Source organism: Anopheles funestus, chromosome X (genome assembly GCF_943734845.2).
Source record: "Anopheles funestus chromosome X, idAnoFuneDA-416_04, whole genome shotgun sequence".
Taxonomy (NCBI): domain Eukaryota; kingdom Metazoa; phylum Arthropoda; class Insecta; order Diptera; family Culicidae; genus Anopheles; species Anopheles funestus.
In genome coordinates, this window is record NC_064597.1 from 15781877 (window position 1) to 15796983 (window position 15107).

At 47.2% G+C, this 15107-nt stretch overlaps 1 protein-coding gene across 4 annotated transcripts; it reads left to right on the forward strand.

Moving 5' to 3' along the window:
- The first annotated feature begins 290 nt into the window (after positions 1–290).
- LOC125764585 (plexin-A2) lies at positions 291–14691 on the forward strand. 4 transcript variants are annotated; one of them, XM_049428970.1, is made up of 10 exons: positions 291–592; positions 6140–6339; positions 6454–8122; positions 8212–8751; positions 8831–9604; positions 10332–12292; positions 12366–12547; positions 12652–12782; positions 12877–13028; positions 13134–14691. In XM_049428970.1, exons 2-10 carry the CDS (start codon positions 6151–6153, stop codon positions 13299–13301), a joined length of 5766 nt encoding a protein of 1921 aa, XP_049284927.1. In that variant the 5' UTR covers positions 291–592; positions 6140–6150; the 3' UTR covers positions 13302–14691. The 4 variants fall into 4 exon arrangements, with proteins under 4 accessions (XP_049284927.1, XP_049284935.1, XP_049284910.1 ...); XM_049428978.1 differs by lacking the exon at positions 291–592 and adding an exon at positions 602–2343; XM_049428953.1 differs by lacking the exon at positions 291–592 and adding an exon at positions 5983–6024.
- The last annotated feature ends 416 nt before the right edge of the window (positions 14692–15107 follow it).

A 15107-nucleotide genomic window follows, 5' to 3' on the forward strand; every position in this document is an offset into this window, starting at 1 on the left:
CTAAATAGAGCAAGCAAATTTAAGAAATATTTCATACTTTCAGCTGAACAAATTGAGAAAGAAAATATAATTTAAGTTTCAACCGTCAAATCATTTAGCTATGACGTACAGTTACGATTTCTCTGTAACAGGATTGTAAATTTTAAAACTACCGCACATAAATCGTTTTAGTTATGGCAATATTCAATAAAGATTTTCGTATCGCAATATTCGCCAGATAAATTGAAATCCAGTTGCGGAATCCTTGCTGCTAGGATCGTTCGACTAGCGGGTGTAAACGTATCTCATCCATCAAACGAAACAAAGCATCCTTTTTCACCGTATTCGTTGCACATTTTCATGCGTCATGGCCTGCTATCTTACGCAAAGGAGAGAAAGAAAGGCAACGACAAGAGTAGAGCGAGCGAACTACTAGTAGCAGCACCAGCAAGGGAGCGTACCAAGCAAAACGGTACAAGAAGTAGAAGAAGCAGTAAAAAGCAGCACGAATCAACAAGAGTGGACGACGGCAAGATGAGATCCCAAGTTTTAAGCAATGTAAAGTGTAGGCTAACAGTAAAATCGTAAAATATCGTAGTTAAAAGCAAGCAAGGTAAATATAAATGCAAATGATAAGTGAAAACGATGGTACAGTTGCGTACCGTACTGTGTTATTCGTCCATGTGCATGTACCACACTTCGAGGGCAACAATTTTTCCTTCCCAAAAGCCAACTGTGTCGTTTTGGAAGATGGTGTAAAGAGCGAAAGGAGGAGAAAAAAAGCTAAAGAAGGGAAAATGGGGTTGTGGGAACAGTAAAGAGGAGGAGAGAGAAAATACGCCATCGGTCCTTTTCATTCGTTCGCCGACGCGCCTTGCTAGATTGTGCATGTTTTTAGTGGCACCGCACGTTTCACCCGCACGTACCGTCCCGTGTTCCACGTGCTGTTTCGTACCGTTCCGTTTGCCTGTGGCACAGCGACGCTGCATTCCTTTTTGTAAACCACTGTTTGCGTGAGACTGTGTGGGAGGTTGAACCAAAAAACAAAACTGGGAGAGGGAGAGAGAGAAAACGCACGCCCTTGACTGAACGAGAGATTGCAGGAACGCATAGAGAGGAGAGCGAGAAAGAGAGAGGGAGAAATGCAAAACGGTCTCTGGCGCCTGGTTAATATTCTGGAATGAGATGATTGAAAGAGAAAGAGTGCGTGCACTGCTCTTCTTAAGCTGAAGAAATTGTGCCGTGGTGTGGCGGTGTGCGTGAGTATGGTAAATTTTTTTAGGTCTGGAGTAATTTTCCACGGAATGTATTGAAGAAATTGTTGCCAACATGTAACCCGTGCAAGGTTTTGCGTTCGAAACGATGAAAAAAAAAACATCCGTACCGCAAAACCGTCACGGCGGTTCGATAGCGGAAGACAATTGTTGAACGCAAGTGTTGGGCAAAGACAGTAACAGCAGCATTTGCTTGCGAAGGTTTTGCATGTATATCTGTGTGTGTGTTGGTGTGCATCATCTCTTTGTCGTACTCCAGGGGCCCATCATGGCGAATGGTATAGCTGTAGCAGCATCAGCAGCAGCAGCAACCTAGCAGAAAGGCAACCGCTCTCACCGTAGCATAAAACCCACACGCACACACTAAAGCAACCGTATACCGACTGTACAGTACACGTCGTTTGTCATCGTCGTCGTGTGCGGAGAAGCTCAATCTTGCCCAGCGTGAACGGCGAACGCGCAGACTTCCAGTGCCAGTGTCGAGCATACGCGATAGAGAGGCTGACCAGTGGTAAAGACAGACCGAGAAGCATACACAGCAGAAGACATAAGCAGTTCGCCAGCGGCCATCGCTGTTGCGTACGCGGGCCGTGTTTTGTGCGTCCGTAAAGGAAAATCAAATTCTTTGCCGAACGGGCCAAAATCGAATAGTGAAGTTTAGCGAAAAAGAAACACCAAATTCGAAGTGAACCAAAACCGAGACAATAACGCTGTTCAAAAAAAAGGGAGTTGTTTCCGCGCGCGGAATCGAGCACGGAATCTCATCCCCTCAACCTTTTTGGTAGTTTGGCGGCTACACCCCCCCCCCCCCCCCCCTTACAGTAGTGACCGTGTTTAAAAGTGTGTCTCCGAAGGAAAGGATTGACCGACGTATGCTGCTGGACCGGAAGCCGCACGGTAAACAGGCAGCTACACACCCGGCGAGTATCGTTTTAGCACCCTGTTGTGGTAGCGGCTTGAAGCAGCAGGAGTAGCAAACACCACAGCAGGAGCAAGCCGTCGTACCAGCAGCAACAGCAATGACAGTATAGCACCGGATTTTGGCTTTTCGGAAGAGAGCAAACTGCACCGACTGCATCTGTTTCGGAAGGTTTGTCCACCCTCGGCTTTCTGCGGGACGGTGCTCTAGTTCTAGAGCGTTTTGGGGATTCATCGCATTGTCTGCTTTACATCAATTTACTACATTATGGGTTTTTTTTTACTTGAATAAGTTTCCTTGGGGAGAAAAGTTTCATTCTACAGGCCCAACTGGTCGCTTGATTGTGGGTTTTTTTTTTGTGTACGGGAAGGTGAGGTTAGGATCACAACGGAAAAGGAATCAAAAGTCAAGAAAAGCAAGGAGTGCTTCCGGGCTGTTTGATCTGAGTCGATACTCGTACGCAGCCGTCTATTGCTTAGAGAAAATATGTTGCATTTACTGTCTGTCTGTACGAAAAAGGGAAGGAAATCTTTTTATTTCCCGCCCCAGTACAGTCTCTACAACCGGAAAACCCAATGTGTACCCAGCCAGCATCAAAGGAGAATTTTCTTTGATTAGCAGCTCTTTGATTTTGTACCATTTTTGCATTGATGCTATTATGGTTGATTGTGCGCGCGGGTGAAAATGGAATTAGGTGAAGTTTATGTTGGGTTTGTCGTTGGGGCAAAGCAAAGTCGCGACCACTTCCGCTGCATCTGTTTTCCGGGTAATTAATTTTTTTTTTTCGTCTTACCAACCGGCTGGAAAAAAAACATTAACCGGAAAAGAAATGTGTATCAACCTTTTCGCAGAAGTCAAAAAAGGGTTCTTCGAGCGCTCTTTGATCCTTCATTCCCTCCCCGAGCCCGTCGTCAATCTGCTTATCCGGACCTTCGTCCACCAAAGTGGTGATGATGATGTCTGCACGCAAGTGTTGCAAAGTTAGTGTTACTGGTGGTGAGCGCGCGCGGTCATGGTGAGAATAGTGTAGAAACAGTGTAATAGTAGGGTTTGGTGGTTACTGGTAGTGGTTCGATTTATATGTGCGTGGACGGGCGCGTAGCCCTGTTTTTTTTTGCAATACCCAGGAGAAAGAGCGATAAACGAGAGAGCGAGAGACAGAGCGAAAAAGAATGTGAGCAAAAATGTGTAACATAAGCGTGTACTGTGAAGATGTAAGACAAAGTGGAAGAGTAACCCTGTGACAGTAAAGAGAAGAAAACAACAACAACAAATATCACGCACGACGACGTCTCTCTCGCGCGCACACATACACGCACACACACACACACGTATACATTACATCGTGTAGCGAAAATGGCAGCCGCTCCAGAAGTTACTGCTTGTCCGCTGCTAGAAAAAAACCTTTCCTGCTAAAGACATGGGAAAATATTATACAGAAGAGAACAAAAAAAGGCGTGATCTCTCTCTCTCTTTGTATCTCTTCGCCTCCCTCCATCCCTCACCCTTATGCTCCCTTCTGGCGTACATTCCTCACTTTCGTGCGCTTTAGTGTATGTAATTGTGTGTGCAGTTGCGTGGTGTTGCGTTGGTTGCATTCGGTGGGCGCACTTACATCCCTGCCCCATCTTCTTGGGCTCCGTGTGTGTGTATGTATGTGTGTTTGTGTGTGATTACAAAGAGAAAATGAATGAATCCCCACGGGAACCATCGTTCGGGTGCTATCAAACCGCTCCCTGCCCCCCACCCCCGTTTAAGTCCCCTGTGGATTGAAGAAGAGTTGTGAAAGCAGTGAGTAGAATGAGGCTTCTACAGTTTACTTCCCTTCCAATTCGGTGCATGGCCAGAATCAGGAAGTGCACACGAACGCCTGTTTTTTTCCGGGACAATTCGCAATTTGATTTCCCGAAATAATTGTTATTGGAAAATGGGAAATGATTCTTAGCTTGTGATAAACTTTTTTGGCAAGAAAAAAAAAATCCCCGGGACCGGGTTGGAGAAAAATGGAAAACAAAACGGGATGTGTTTTCTTGTTTTGCTTGCTTTCTCTGATGAGAGTTGGAACCGTGCCCGGATTATGCTTGAAACGATGATCTCAAGAAGCTGTAGAAACCAATCAGAATACTCCATATGGTTCTTTCTTTCCCTGTTTTGTTTTCCCAACCCCATTCCCCCCCACTCTCCCCAGCTTAATATTATTATTGTTTGTGCTTCTGTTTGATGGATATTGCGTGAGCGTTTGCATTACTAATCCACTAAAATAACCACCACTGCTTCTTCCGCTTCCATACAAACAAAACACCCCAAACGATGAGTTCACCATATCGCACACAAGGAAAAAAAATGAAAAGATCTTTACAACTGCAATCCCACTCCGGGTGGGGAGGGGACGCTCGAAACATAAACGCACCGCTTTGGCCACTTGGTCGCCGATGACGTAGACCGGAGACAAGCGACCACCGACATGATTGTTCTATCATACGATAGGAATGCAACCGCACATGTGTTACACTGTATCGTTACGGTCGCTTTTGCGCTGGTCAAATGCGTTATAAAGTTAAACCACTTAAAGGGCAGCTGCTATCAACGTCTACAATGAACCAAACCCTGCATATCAACTTCATCAAACCACACACACGCGGCTGTTGTGTGCAACGATCAACCTTAACAATGGCATCATCGCAACAAAAAAAAAAACACAACTGTCGACAGCAAAACCGAAGAAAGGAAACGGACATCGGGAGACATCTTGCAAAAAAAAAATCTGCCATTTATTCTCGCGGTGGTGGTCAAGACAAGTCCATTCGTGTATCCAGAGCTTTACACGTTTGGTTCAATTAGCTTTGTGTTCTCGTTTTAGTCGGACCGAAGATAACAGTGCTGTATAATATACGGAAGTCATCTATTTTATCGCTGCTATTAAGAAGCGGTACTAAATGGTCTGGTCCCCCAAAAGCTGAGGTCAAGTACATGGGCGCGAGTGTTTAGATTTAAAGATGGATGCAAATGTTTTTGTAGAAGGAATTCTCTTCAACGATGAAGTTCTATCAGCTGTACAATAACCTCACAAAGCTGTACAGCACATTGAACTCGTGAGTTCCGTTGGTGGTGGACCATCGGCACGTCATGAGAAGGACCATCAAACGACCAAGCGGCTCGTATCATTTTACGCCAAGAACGTCCTTCTGATCCATTCCCATCTACTCCTGATAGGCAGAAGAATGAGAATAGAAGAAAACTGATATTACAAACTGGCATTACATCTCGTGGTGTCGATTTAATACCATCGAAGGTTGTACTACGTGCTACGGGGAGGGCAAAAAATTGGTACCCATTACACCAACGAGATACACCAAGGCGCAGGCTGATAACGGCGCTGTAGAGCGCGTTCATTACACCACCCGAACCCGGTTGGTGGCGTGGGTGAACGAATGGGTAGTACGGGGATGGGGTTACGGGACGATGTAAGTTCCACCCTTGCACAGGACGCACAGTTACTGTGTGGCGAAGGTACGAATTTCGAGGCGCATGCGTCACGGTTGTGTCCTCTTCCCATTTCCCCCGCCCTTCTCCAGCCTCTTCGTTGCCGGTTGTTGCGCGCAGCATGGGAAGAAAACGGTTTTTTTTGGGTGATTGGTACCGGGTGGTGTGGTGTGGTGGTCCTCCTGGTTACTAGGCGCGATACTGGGTGTCCATTTTGGTTTTTACTCTGGTCGGTCGCTATCGAAATTCTTACTTCGATGTAGAACCAACCAGTAAAAAAAAACATAATAATAAGCCCCACTAGGGTTCCCCACTAGGGGTTGTGTGTGTGTATGTGTGCGAGTGTGTGTTTGCATTACATGAGAAATGGTAGACATTTTCCGGTCAGGGAGTTTACACATCAAATGCCAAACTCGATCGATGTGTGTGCGTTTCCTTTGCACGCACTCACCATTTTTTCTTTCGCTTTTTTTTCTTTTTGCAGCGATCTTAGCAATGGAGCGGTTCCAGCGCACCGGCATCGTCCTCATCATCCTCATCAGCGTACTGTGCGCCCAACCGCAAGCCAATCACAATTTCCCATCGAAGGGAAGCAATGCCACAGACCTTAGCAGTCGACTAGTTAGTCAAATAGTTTTTAATTCTACACTCAACCACCTGGCGGTGGACAGAAGCACCGGAAGTGTGAGTAGATCCGTTGGATATAGCTTCAGCAAATGTTACACGAACGTCTAACTAATATGCTGGGGTTTGGGTTTTATCTTTTCTTTTTCCTCCTGCTGCATCGTCACAAAACAGGTTTACGTGGGAGCGGTAAACAAACTCTACCAGATAACGAACGATTTAAACATCCTGACGGTCGTGACGACCGGACCGCAGAATGATTCGTACCAGTGTACGATACTTGAATGTCCAGGCGGTGCGGTCAAAACACCGATGGACAACGTTAACAAGATGCTGCTGATAGACAGCAATGCGAAGAACCTGATCGTGTGCGGTTCCCTGTTTCAGGGCATCTGTCACATCCGCAACCTGCACAATATCAGCATCGTCGAGCAGGAGGTGCTGGAAGCGGTGGTGGCAAACACCGCCAACGCCAGTACGGTCGCATTCATTGCGCCCGGACCGCCGCTGACGTCCGCGGAGAACAACGTCCTGTATGTGGCGGTCACGTTCACCGGCAATTCACCGTACCGGAGCGAAATACCTGCGGTATCATCGCGCAGCCTTGCGCGGGATCGTTTATTTCAGCTCGCGGCCAGCGCCGTCACCACCGGTACACGGCTGTTCGTGAACAATTACGCGCGCGAAACGTACATCATAAACTACGTGTACGGGTTCAGCTCGGAGCGATTCTCCTACTTCCTAACGACGCAGTACAAGAGCAGCTCGCATTACGCATCGAAGGAGCGCATTACGAAGCTGGTACGCATCTGTCAGGACGATTCGCACTACCATTCGTACACGGAGATACCGGTCGACTGTACCAGCAAGGATGGCACCAAGTTTAAGACGGTCAGTGCCGCGTACGTCGGCAAACCGGGCCACGAGTTGGCGCAAAGTCTCGAAATCACCACGAACGATGATGTGCTGTTTGCGGTGTTCGATGCACCGAGCGCAAACAAATCGGCCCTGTGCGTGTACTCGCTGAAGGCGATAAGGAAAAAGTTCATGCACAACATCAAGATGTGCTACAACGGTGAGGGTCTCCGTGGTTTGGATTACATCTCGCAGAATATGCCCTGCATCGCGACAAAGCTGCAAACGATTGGGGAAGATTTTTGTGGATTGGACGTAAATTCACCGCTCGGTGGTGAGCAGGCTGTTGCATCGTTAGCCGTCATACTGTCGGAGGAACGTATGACCTCGGTTGCGGTAACGGCTACGTCCAACTTTACGGTGGTGTTTATCGGCACTGAAACGGGCCAGCTGAAAAAGATCGTGATGGAATCGTCCACATCCGCGATGCAGTACGCGATGATGAACGTGGACCTTGGGTCACCGATCCAGCCGGACATGTATCTCGATCCGGAGCATGATGATCTGTACATGATGTCGATGTACAAGCTGTTCAAGATTCGCATATACGACTGCTCCGTGTACACGACCTGCCATTCGTGCCTGTCGGCGAAGGATCCGTTCTGTGGCTGGTGTTCGCTCGAGAACAAATGTAGCCGACGGTACGAGTGTCAGGACAGTTCGAAGGATCCCCTTTCGTGGTTAAGCTACAAATCGGGCAAATGTACCACCATCACGAGTGTGACGCCCCATCAGCTGCAGCGCACAACCGCACGCACGCTAGAGCTTATCATAGAGAATTTGCCAAACCTGAAGGAACCGCTCGTGTGTGCGTTCACGTTTGCCAGCATGGAAAAGCCGATCATTACGAACGCGACGAAGAAGCGTAACGGCGTCAACTGTACCACCCCCCGGACGGACCTGTTGCCACAGATTGGATATGGCGAAAGTGAGTGTTTGAGTGTGCTGAAAACCAAGTTCATTTTTCAATGCTAATATTACTTTTGTTTGTTCTTTTCCTTTTCATTTTTTCGCTAGACCATTTTAACGCGACACTATCAATCAAAACGTCCCAGGGACCGGACATCGTCTCGACGACGTTCACCTTTTTCGACTGTAGCACCCATCTTTCCTGCACGCAGTGCGTATCGTCCAAGTTCCCGTGCGATTGGTGCGTCGAAGCGCACCGTTGCACACACGATACGGCGGAAAACTGTCGCAACGATATCCTGGTGACGGGCATTAGCCGTATCGGGCCGAGCTATCGGTCCGGGCCAGGCTTCTGTCCCACGATCAACGTTACCGGCGACGGTTCGGAGATACTGGTACCGGCTGGTTCGAAAAAATCCGTCAAGGTGAAGGTACATATCATCGGTCAATTCATCGTGCAGACGCGCTTCGTGTGTCAATTCAATGTTGAGGGTAGGGTGACGAGCGTCAATGCACAACTGCTAGGCGACACCATCTACTGTGACGAGATGGAGTTTACCTACACGGCAAAAACGTCCAAGCTGAACGCAACGTTTGCGGTCATCTGGGGCGGTTCGAAACCGTTGGACAATCCGAACAATATCCACGGTAAGTAAAGCGTGCTGTTTGCGGTGACGTAAACCGATCATACGCAAAATGGTAATTAATAATTTTTCAACCTTTACAGTGGTCATCTATCGCTGCCGAGATATGTCCGACAGCTGTGGTGTCTGTCTGGCGCTGGAGGAAAAGTACAAGTGTGGCTGGTGCTCGTCATCCAACACGTGCGAGGTGGAGGATCAGTGTGGTATCTCCGGCAAGGTCGAGGGACAGAACAAAACCGACTGGCTGAACAATCAGCAAACCTGCCCGAATCCGGAAATTCACTCGTTCGATCCAAAAACGGGCCCGTGGGAAGGTGGCACCAACATTACGATCCGTGGCATCAATCTGGGCAAGAAGTACGACGACGTGTACGGTGGTATCAAGATCGCCGGCATTGACTGCATGCCGTTCCGGGAGCTGTACGTGCAGACGAAGGAGATCGTGTGCAGCGTGGACGGACCGGGCGTGAAGTCGCACCGGTCGGGCCGGGTTGTGGTACAGATATCGGACTTCCGCGGTGAGTCAGCGAACGACTTTGAGTTCGTCGATCCGGAGATTGAAAACTTCGAACCAAAGCATGGACCGATATCGGGCGGTACGACGATCAAAATTATGGGCCGATATTTGAACACCGGCAGCCGGGTCCGTGCATTCCTCGATCAGCATCCGTGCGAGATACTGAGTACGAACGATCGGGAGGCTACGTGCCGGACCACCTCCGTACCGAGCCCGATGCAGGGCAAGCTAAAGATGGTGTTCGATAATGGTGTGCGCGAGCTGAATGGCGACCTGTTTGAGTACGTTCCCGACCCATGGATTGAGCTGGTGTCTTCCGGGGAGAGCAAAACGGCTAAAGGTAAGTCAATTAAAGTTATCTGCAGGCGGTTCTCAAATTGTTGAGCAGCAGTAAAACCATCATCTGAATGTGACTACGCAATTTTATTCGGGGACTAACAAAAAGAAACTACTTGTTCACAAGTTTTTAGCTTAGTTTAGCTTTTTGGTGAACTTAGCAATGTTCCTTCGTTTTGGTCTCGATTTTTTGAAGAAGAAGCCTTTCGAGGTTTGCTTTAAATATTTGCTATCGATATTATCTTGGAGGAATTTCAATGCACTTCAATCTTGGATTTCAATGGCACTCTTTACCCAACTCCAGTATTCAATAGGATTAAGATTCTTTCTTGTCTGTTTGTCTTCTGCTCAGACGTGGATCTATGAGAGAAAACTTGAGATTGCCTATATCCGGGAGAAACAAAGCGCATTGCGAAGGCTTCTTTGTCCGGAATGGAGTTGACAGTATGAAGCAACATAATTGCCTTGATGGTAATTAGTAATAGCCATTTTAAATTCGCTGATAGCGCTCTACTTGTTGCTCACTGTACGACAGAATTGTCGCAGCTGACGATACACAAATGGTATCACAACTAACTGCCAGAGAATACTGAAGATAAAAAGCTAATGTCGCTACATTAACATAACAAGTACAGTGGTCGTGGAGATGAACTTCCATTCAAACACTCTGCGATAACAAAGTTATAAATATTAACCTCCTCCCTTATTGTTTATCTGTTTCTGCGGTACAGGAATTCCGGCGGGTGGTATCAAGATGGCGGTACACGGTCGTAACTTTGGCTCGATTCAGCGTCCCCAGATCTACGTGTACTATAATGGGCAAATATCGCTGAACGAGTGTAACATCATTAATCCGCAGCTGATGGAATGCTACTCGCCGAAGATTGATCTGCAGGAGGAGGACCCGTTCGGGGAGTCGGACGACCCGATCAATCTTGAGTACGGTTTCATCATGAACGATGTGATGACTGTGCGGAACTTATCGTCCCAGTGGGGCAGCTACTTTGAGCTGTACCCGAACCCAACGTATCAACCGTTCGACGAGGTGAAGTACTTTAACAGTGAGTACCTGAACATTAACGGGCGCAACATTGATCGTGCGTGCAAGTACAGTGATGTGGTGGTGAAGATCGGTGATCACGGTATCTGCAACATAACGTCGATGTCGCGCCAGCAGGTTACCTGTCTGCCACCGAAAAATCCGGATGCGAAGAAGGTGCACGTCAAGGTAATTGTCGGCAATTCGCTTCAGTTTGATATCGGCTATATGGTGTACACATCCGCTGGCATACTGCCGAGCTTCAGCAGCAATGCGGTGACGTTCAGTGTGGTGATAGCGATTGCACTGTTCTTCTTTGTGTTCGTCGCGCTGGTGATTGCCTATCGCAAGAAGACGAGCGAAAACAATCGCGTGCTGAAGAACATGCAGGAGCAGATGGATATCCTTGAGCTGCGTGTCGCGGCGGAATGTAAGGAAGCGTTCGCGGAGCTGCAGACGGAAATGACCGATCTTGGCGGTGACATCACGTCCGGTGGCATACCGTACCTGGACTATCGTACGTACGCGATGAAGATTCTCTTCCCGAACCATGACGACCATGTGGTGCTGCAGTGGGAAAAACCGGAGCTGCTGCGAAAGGAGAAGGGCCTGCGGCTGTTTGGGCAGCTCGTCATGAACAAGACATTCCTGTTGCTTTTCATCCGGACGCTGGAAAGCAATCGCTACTTTTCGATGCGCGAGCGCGTTAACGTTGCCTCGCTGATAATGGTGACGCTGCAGAGCAAGCTCGAGTACTGCACCGACATCCTGAAGACGCTGCTGGCCGAGCTGATCGAGAAGTGTATCGATGGTAAATCGCACCCGAAGCTGCTGCTGCGCCGTACCGAGTCGGTCGCGGAGAAGATGCTGTCCGCCTGGTTTACCTTTCTGCTGTACAAGTTCCTGAAGGAGTGTGCCGGTGAACCGCTGTACATGCTGTTCCGTGCGGTTAAGGGACAGATCGACAAGGGTCCGGTTGATGCGATCACGCACGAGGCACGCTACTCGCTGAGCGAGGAAAAGCTGATCCGGCAGATGATTGAGTTTAAGGTGATAACGGTGTACGCGAGCATTACGCAACCGCCGATACTGTGCAACAACATCGAGATGATACCAACGAACACAGAAAACATTCCGGTAAAGGTGCTGGACTGTGACAGCATCGGGCAGGTAAAGGAGAAGTGTCTCGACACGATCTATAAGGCGATCCCATGGAGCCAGCGGCCCCGTAAGGAGGATCTCGATCTCGAATGGCGTACCGGTGCAACCGGTCGGCTCATCCTGTACGATGAGGATTCGACCTCGAAGACGGACGGTGAGTGGAAAAAGCTAAACACGCTGCACCATTACCGTGTGAGCGAGGGTTCCTGTCTCAGCCTGGTGCCGAAGGAAAGCTCCATCTACAACATAACGCTGCTCGGCGAAAAGTACTCGGAGAAGATCCACAAGTACGAAACACTAAACATATCGAAGTTTGTTTCGCCGTCGCCACCGTTCAGCCGCGCCGGCAGCCCAATGAACGTCGACCTGCAGGAGAACAGTCTCAAGTACTGGCACCTGGTAAAACACCATGACAGCGACGGTTCGAAGGAGGGCGAACGGGTGAACAAGATGGTTTCGGAGATTTATCTAACACGACTGCTAGCCACTAAGGTAAGAGCGGCACTTCGATAAATCCTGCTGTGCACGAAACTAACTGTTCCTACTATTGCTTTCGTCTCCACAGGGTACACTCCAGAAGTTTGTCGACGATTTGTTCGAAACCATCTTCAGTACCGCGCACCGTGGCTCCGCACTGCCCTTAGCAATAAAGTATATGTTTGACTTTCTAGATGATCAAGCACTCTTACATGGTATTACCGATCCGGAGGTTGTGCACACTTGGAAGAGTAACAGTTTACCGTTACGGTAAGTTCACGCCCGCATTCTGAAGGGGAGTCCGTTGAATCGTAACTAATGATTTGCGTTTTTTTTTGTTTTGCTCTTTTACTTTTGTTTTTTCCTTCACACAGATTCTGGGTAAATCTCATTAAAAATCCTAACTTCGTGTTTGATATACATAAGTCCAACATCGTGGACTCTTGCCTTTCGGTTGTGGCTCAAACCTTCATGGACTCGTGTTCAACGTCGGACCACAGGCTAGGTATATACAGCAGCAAATCTTACCATACATTGGCCATTTTTTTTTATTTTGCAAAATCTAATGCCTGTGTGCTGTTCTCACCTTCTCACCACAGGGAAAGATTCACCTAGCTCGAAGCTGCTGTATGCCAAGGACATTCCCTCGTACCGTGAATGGGTGGAGCGTTACTATAACGACATCCGGGATATGCCTGCAATTTCCGACCAGGACATGAACGCCATGCTCGCGGAGGAGTCCAGGGTGAGTGTAAGCCCACCAACGTTTCCAAGCCCCACCATGATCGTTCCCCCCCAAGCAGCCCTGTGCCCTCTAACACCTTTGCCTTCTCTTGCTTCTTCTCTCTCCCAACAGTTGCACACGACCGAATTTAATACAAACTGCGCCCTACACGAGCTTTATCAGTACGCAGTAAAATACAACGAGCAACTGACTGTCACACTGGAGGAGGATGAGTTCTCGCAGAAGCAGCGCCTGGCGTTTAAGCTGGAGCAGGTGCACAGTATCATGTCCGCGGAGTAATGTGTGGGTGTATCTTTCGCACAGCGCCGGTGATGGCCGACATCGGCCCGCATCGGACGGGCGGTTTGAACATTTACCAACTGCAAGTGCGCGCGGAGCAAACAACAACAAAATAATATATGTATAGATGGTAAGCTACCTGTATGGATTTTTTTTTCTTTCGTGACGAAGGGCGCATCGTACAGACCTACAGACATTCATAAAACAAACAAAACAAAAAAAAAATATAATGTATGCGATATTCATGTTGTGAGCCCCAAATGCCGAGCGGGGTTTAAAAATGTGTGGTTAGGGAAAAAACAAAACATTCACATTCACATCTAACACAAACACACACAAATACACCCACAAACAAACAAAACCATAGACATCCAAAACAAGGAAAACAGATACAAATCATTCGTGTAATGGCGTGAAACACCGAACAAATAGTTAATAATGGAAACAAGAACTCATCGCAAAACAAAGCATTTGTCTAATACACACCACTTAGAGAGCATGTCAAGAGATTAAGCAAAGGGAGACTGAAAGAGAGCTAGCGAAAGAGGAGATAGGCAGATACTACAAGCGAAAACGAAATACAGCAAACGAAGCGCTAAAACCTCGAAAACTAATGTCAAAATAAGCAAAAACCCACACGAGCAAGGCAAAAAATATCATGTTTTTAAGAAACCGTCATACATCGCTTTTGATTAATTGTAAAACGAAACGCAAGTGTGTGCATGTGGCAAAAAAAGAAGACACGAAAAACGAAGAGGTCATCCGGTTAGGGATGGCAATTAATGCCGAACCTGGCGAGTAATCTCAAGAGCAGACGAAGAGCCGCGAAGGGAATGAGGTTTGTTCGGGTATAATAGCGGGAAGCTGCAAGTGAAGTGCATCAGTTAGCGTTATCGGCACCCGGTGCGCGTACAGAAACACGTAACGAGACAAAGAGATAAAAATACACAAACAAACAAACAAACAAACAAAGGGTATATCTTAGGCATTTTGTGCAGCCAAAACAAAGCAAAATCACACTTCTAATCATGTGTCCAGCAAAACGATTTAAACAAAAAAAAAACTGCAGTCCGACCCGCAAAAACGCTTCTTGCGGCTATACATATATACATATATATATATACACAAACACATACATACCCCGACCGCTCATGCCCGGCTCTTCCCGGCTGCGTGCATTCTCTTCGCCGACGACGGGTACCTTGTGACCGAACCGGGGCGAATCGAGACAAAGAAGCAAAAGCAAAAACAAACAAAACAAAAAAAGCTAAAACTAAAAAAAAAGAATCCAGTCCTGAATGTCATTTCCAAAACGGTGTACCGTATAGCTCAAGAAAAGAAAACAAAAAGAAAAAAAAGTCTAAATGTAATAAAAATGACAACTGTGTAATTGATGTGTTATAAGTTATTACTAAAATATAAGCCGATGATTTTATTAGTAAAAAAAAACACAACTTTGTGATGGGTTTTAATTTAGCTTCAAAGGTGCTTTTTGTACCGACGTCCGAATACAGCTTAAGTGCAGAATTTTGAAACCGTTATATTTAAATGACTTTGAAAGATTGTTATTGAAAGGTAGTTATTGAAGAGTGTTGAATAGAAGATTGACTCTGAAATATGTAGCTAATATTCACGAACCAGTTCCATAGATCATGCTGCAATATGAACGAAGATCGTCTCATACGGCAGTGGTACCACAAGATGGTGGAATACTTTGACACAGTATCGATCCATTTTGAGAAGAATTAGTTGCCAGTTGTTAAACAAAACATCGATACAAAAAAAAAGATTTAGAGAAAGAGAAGG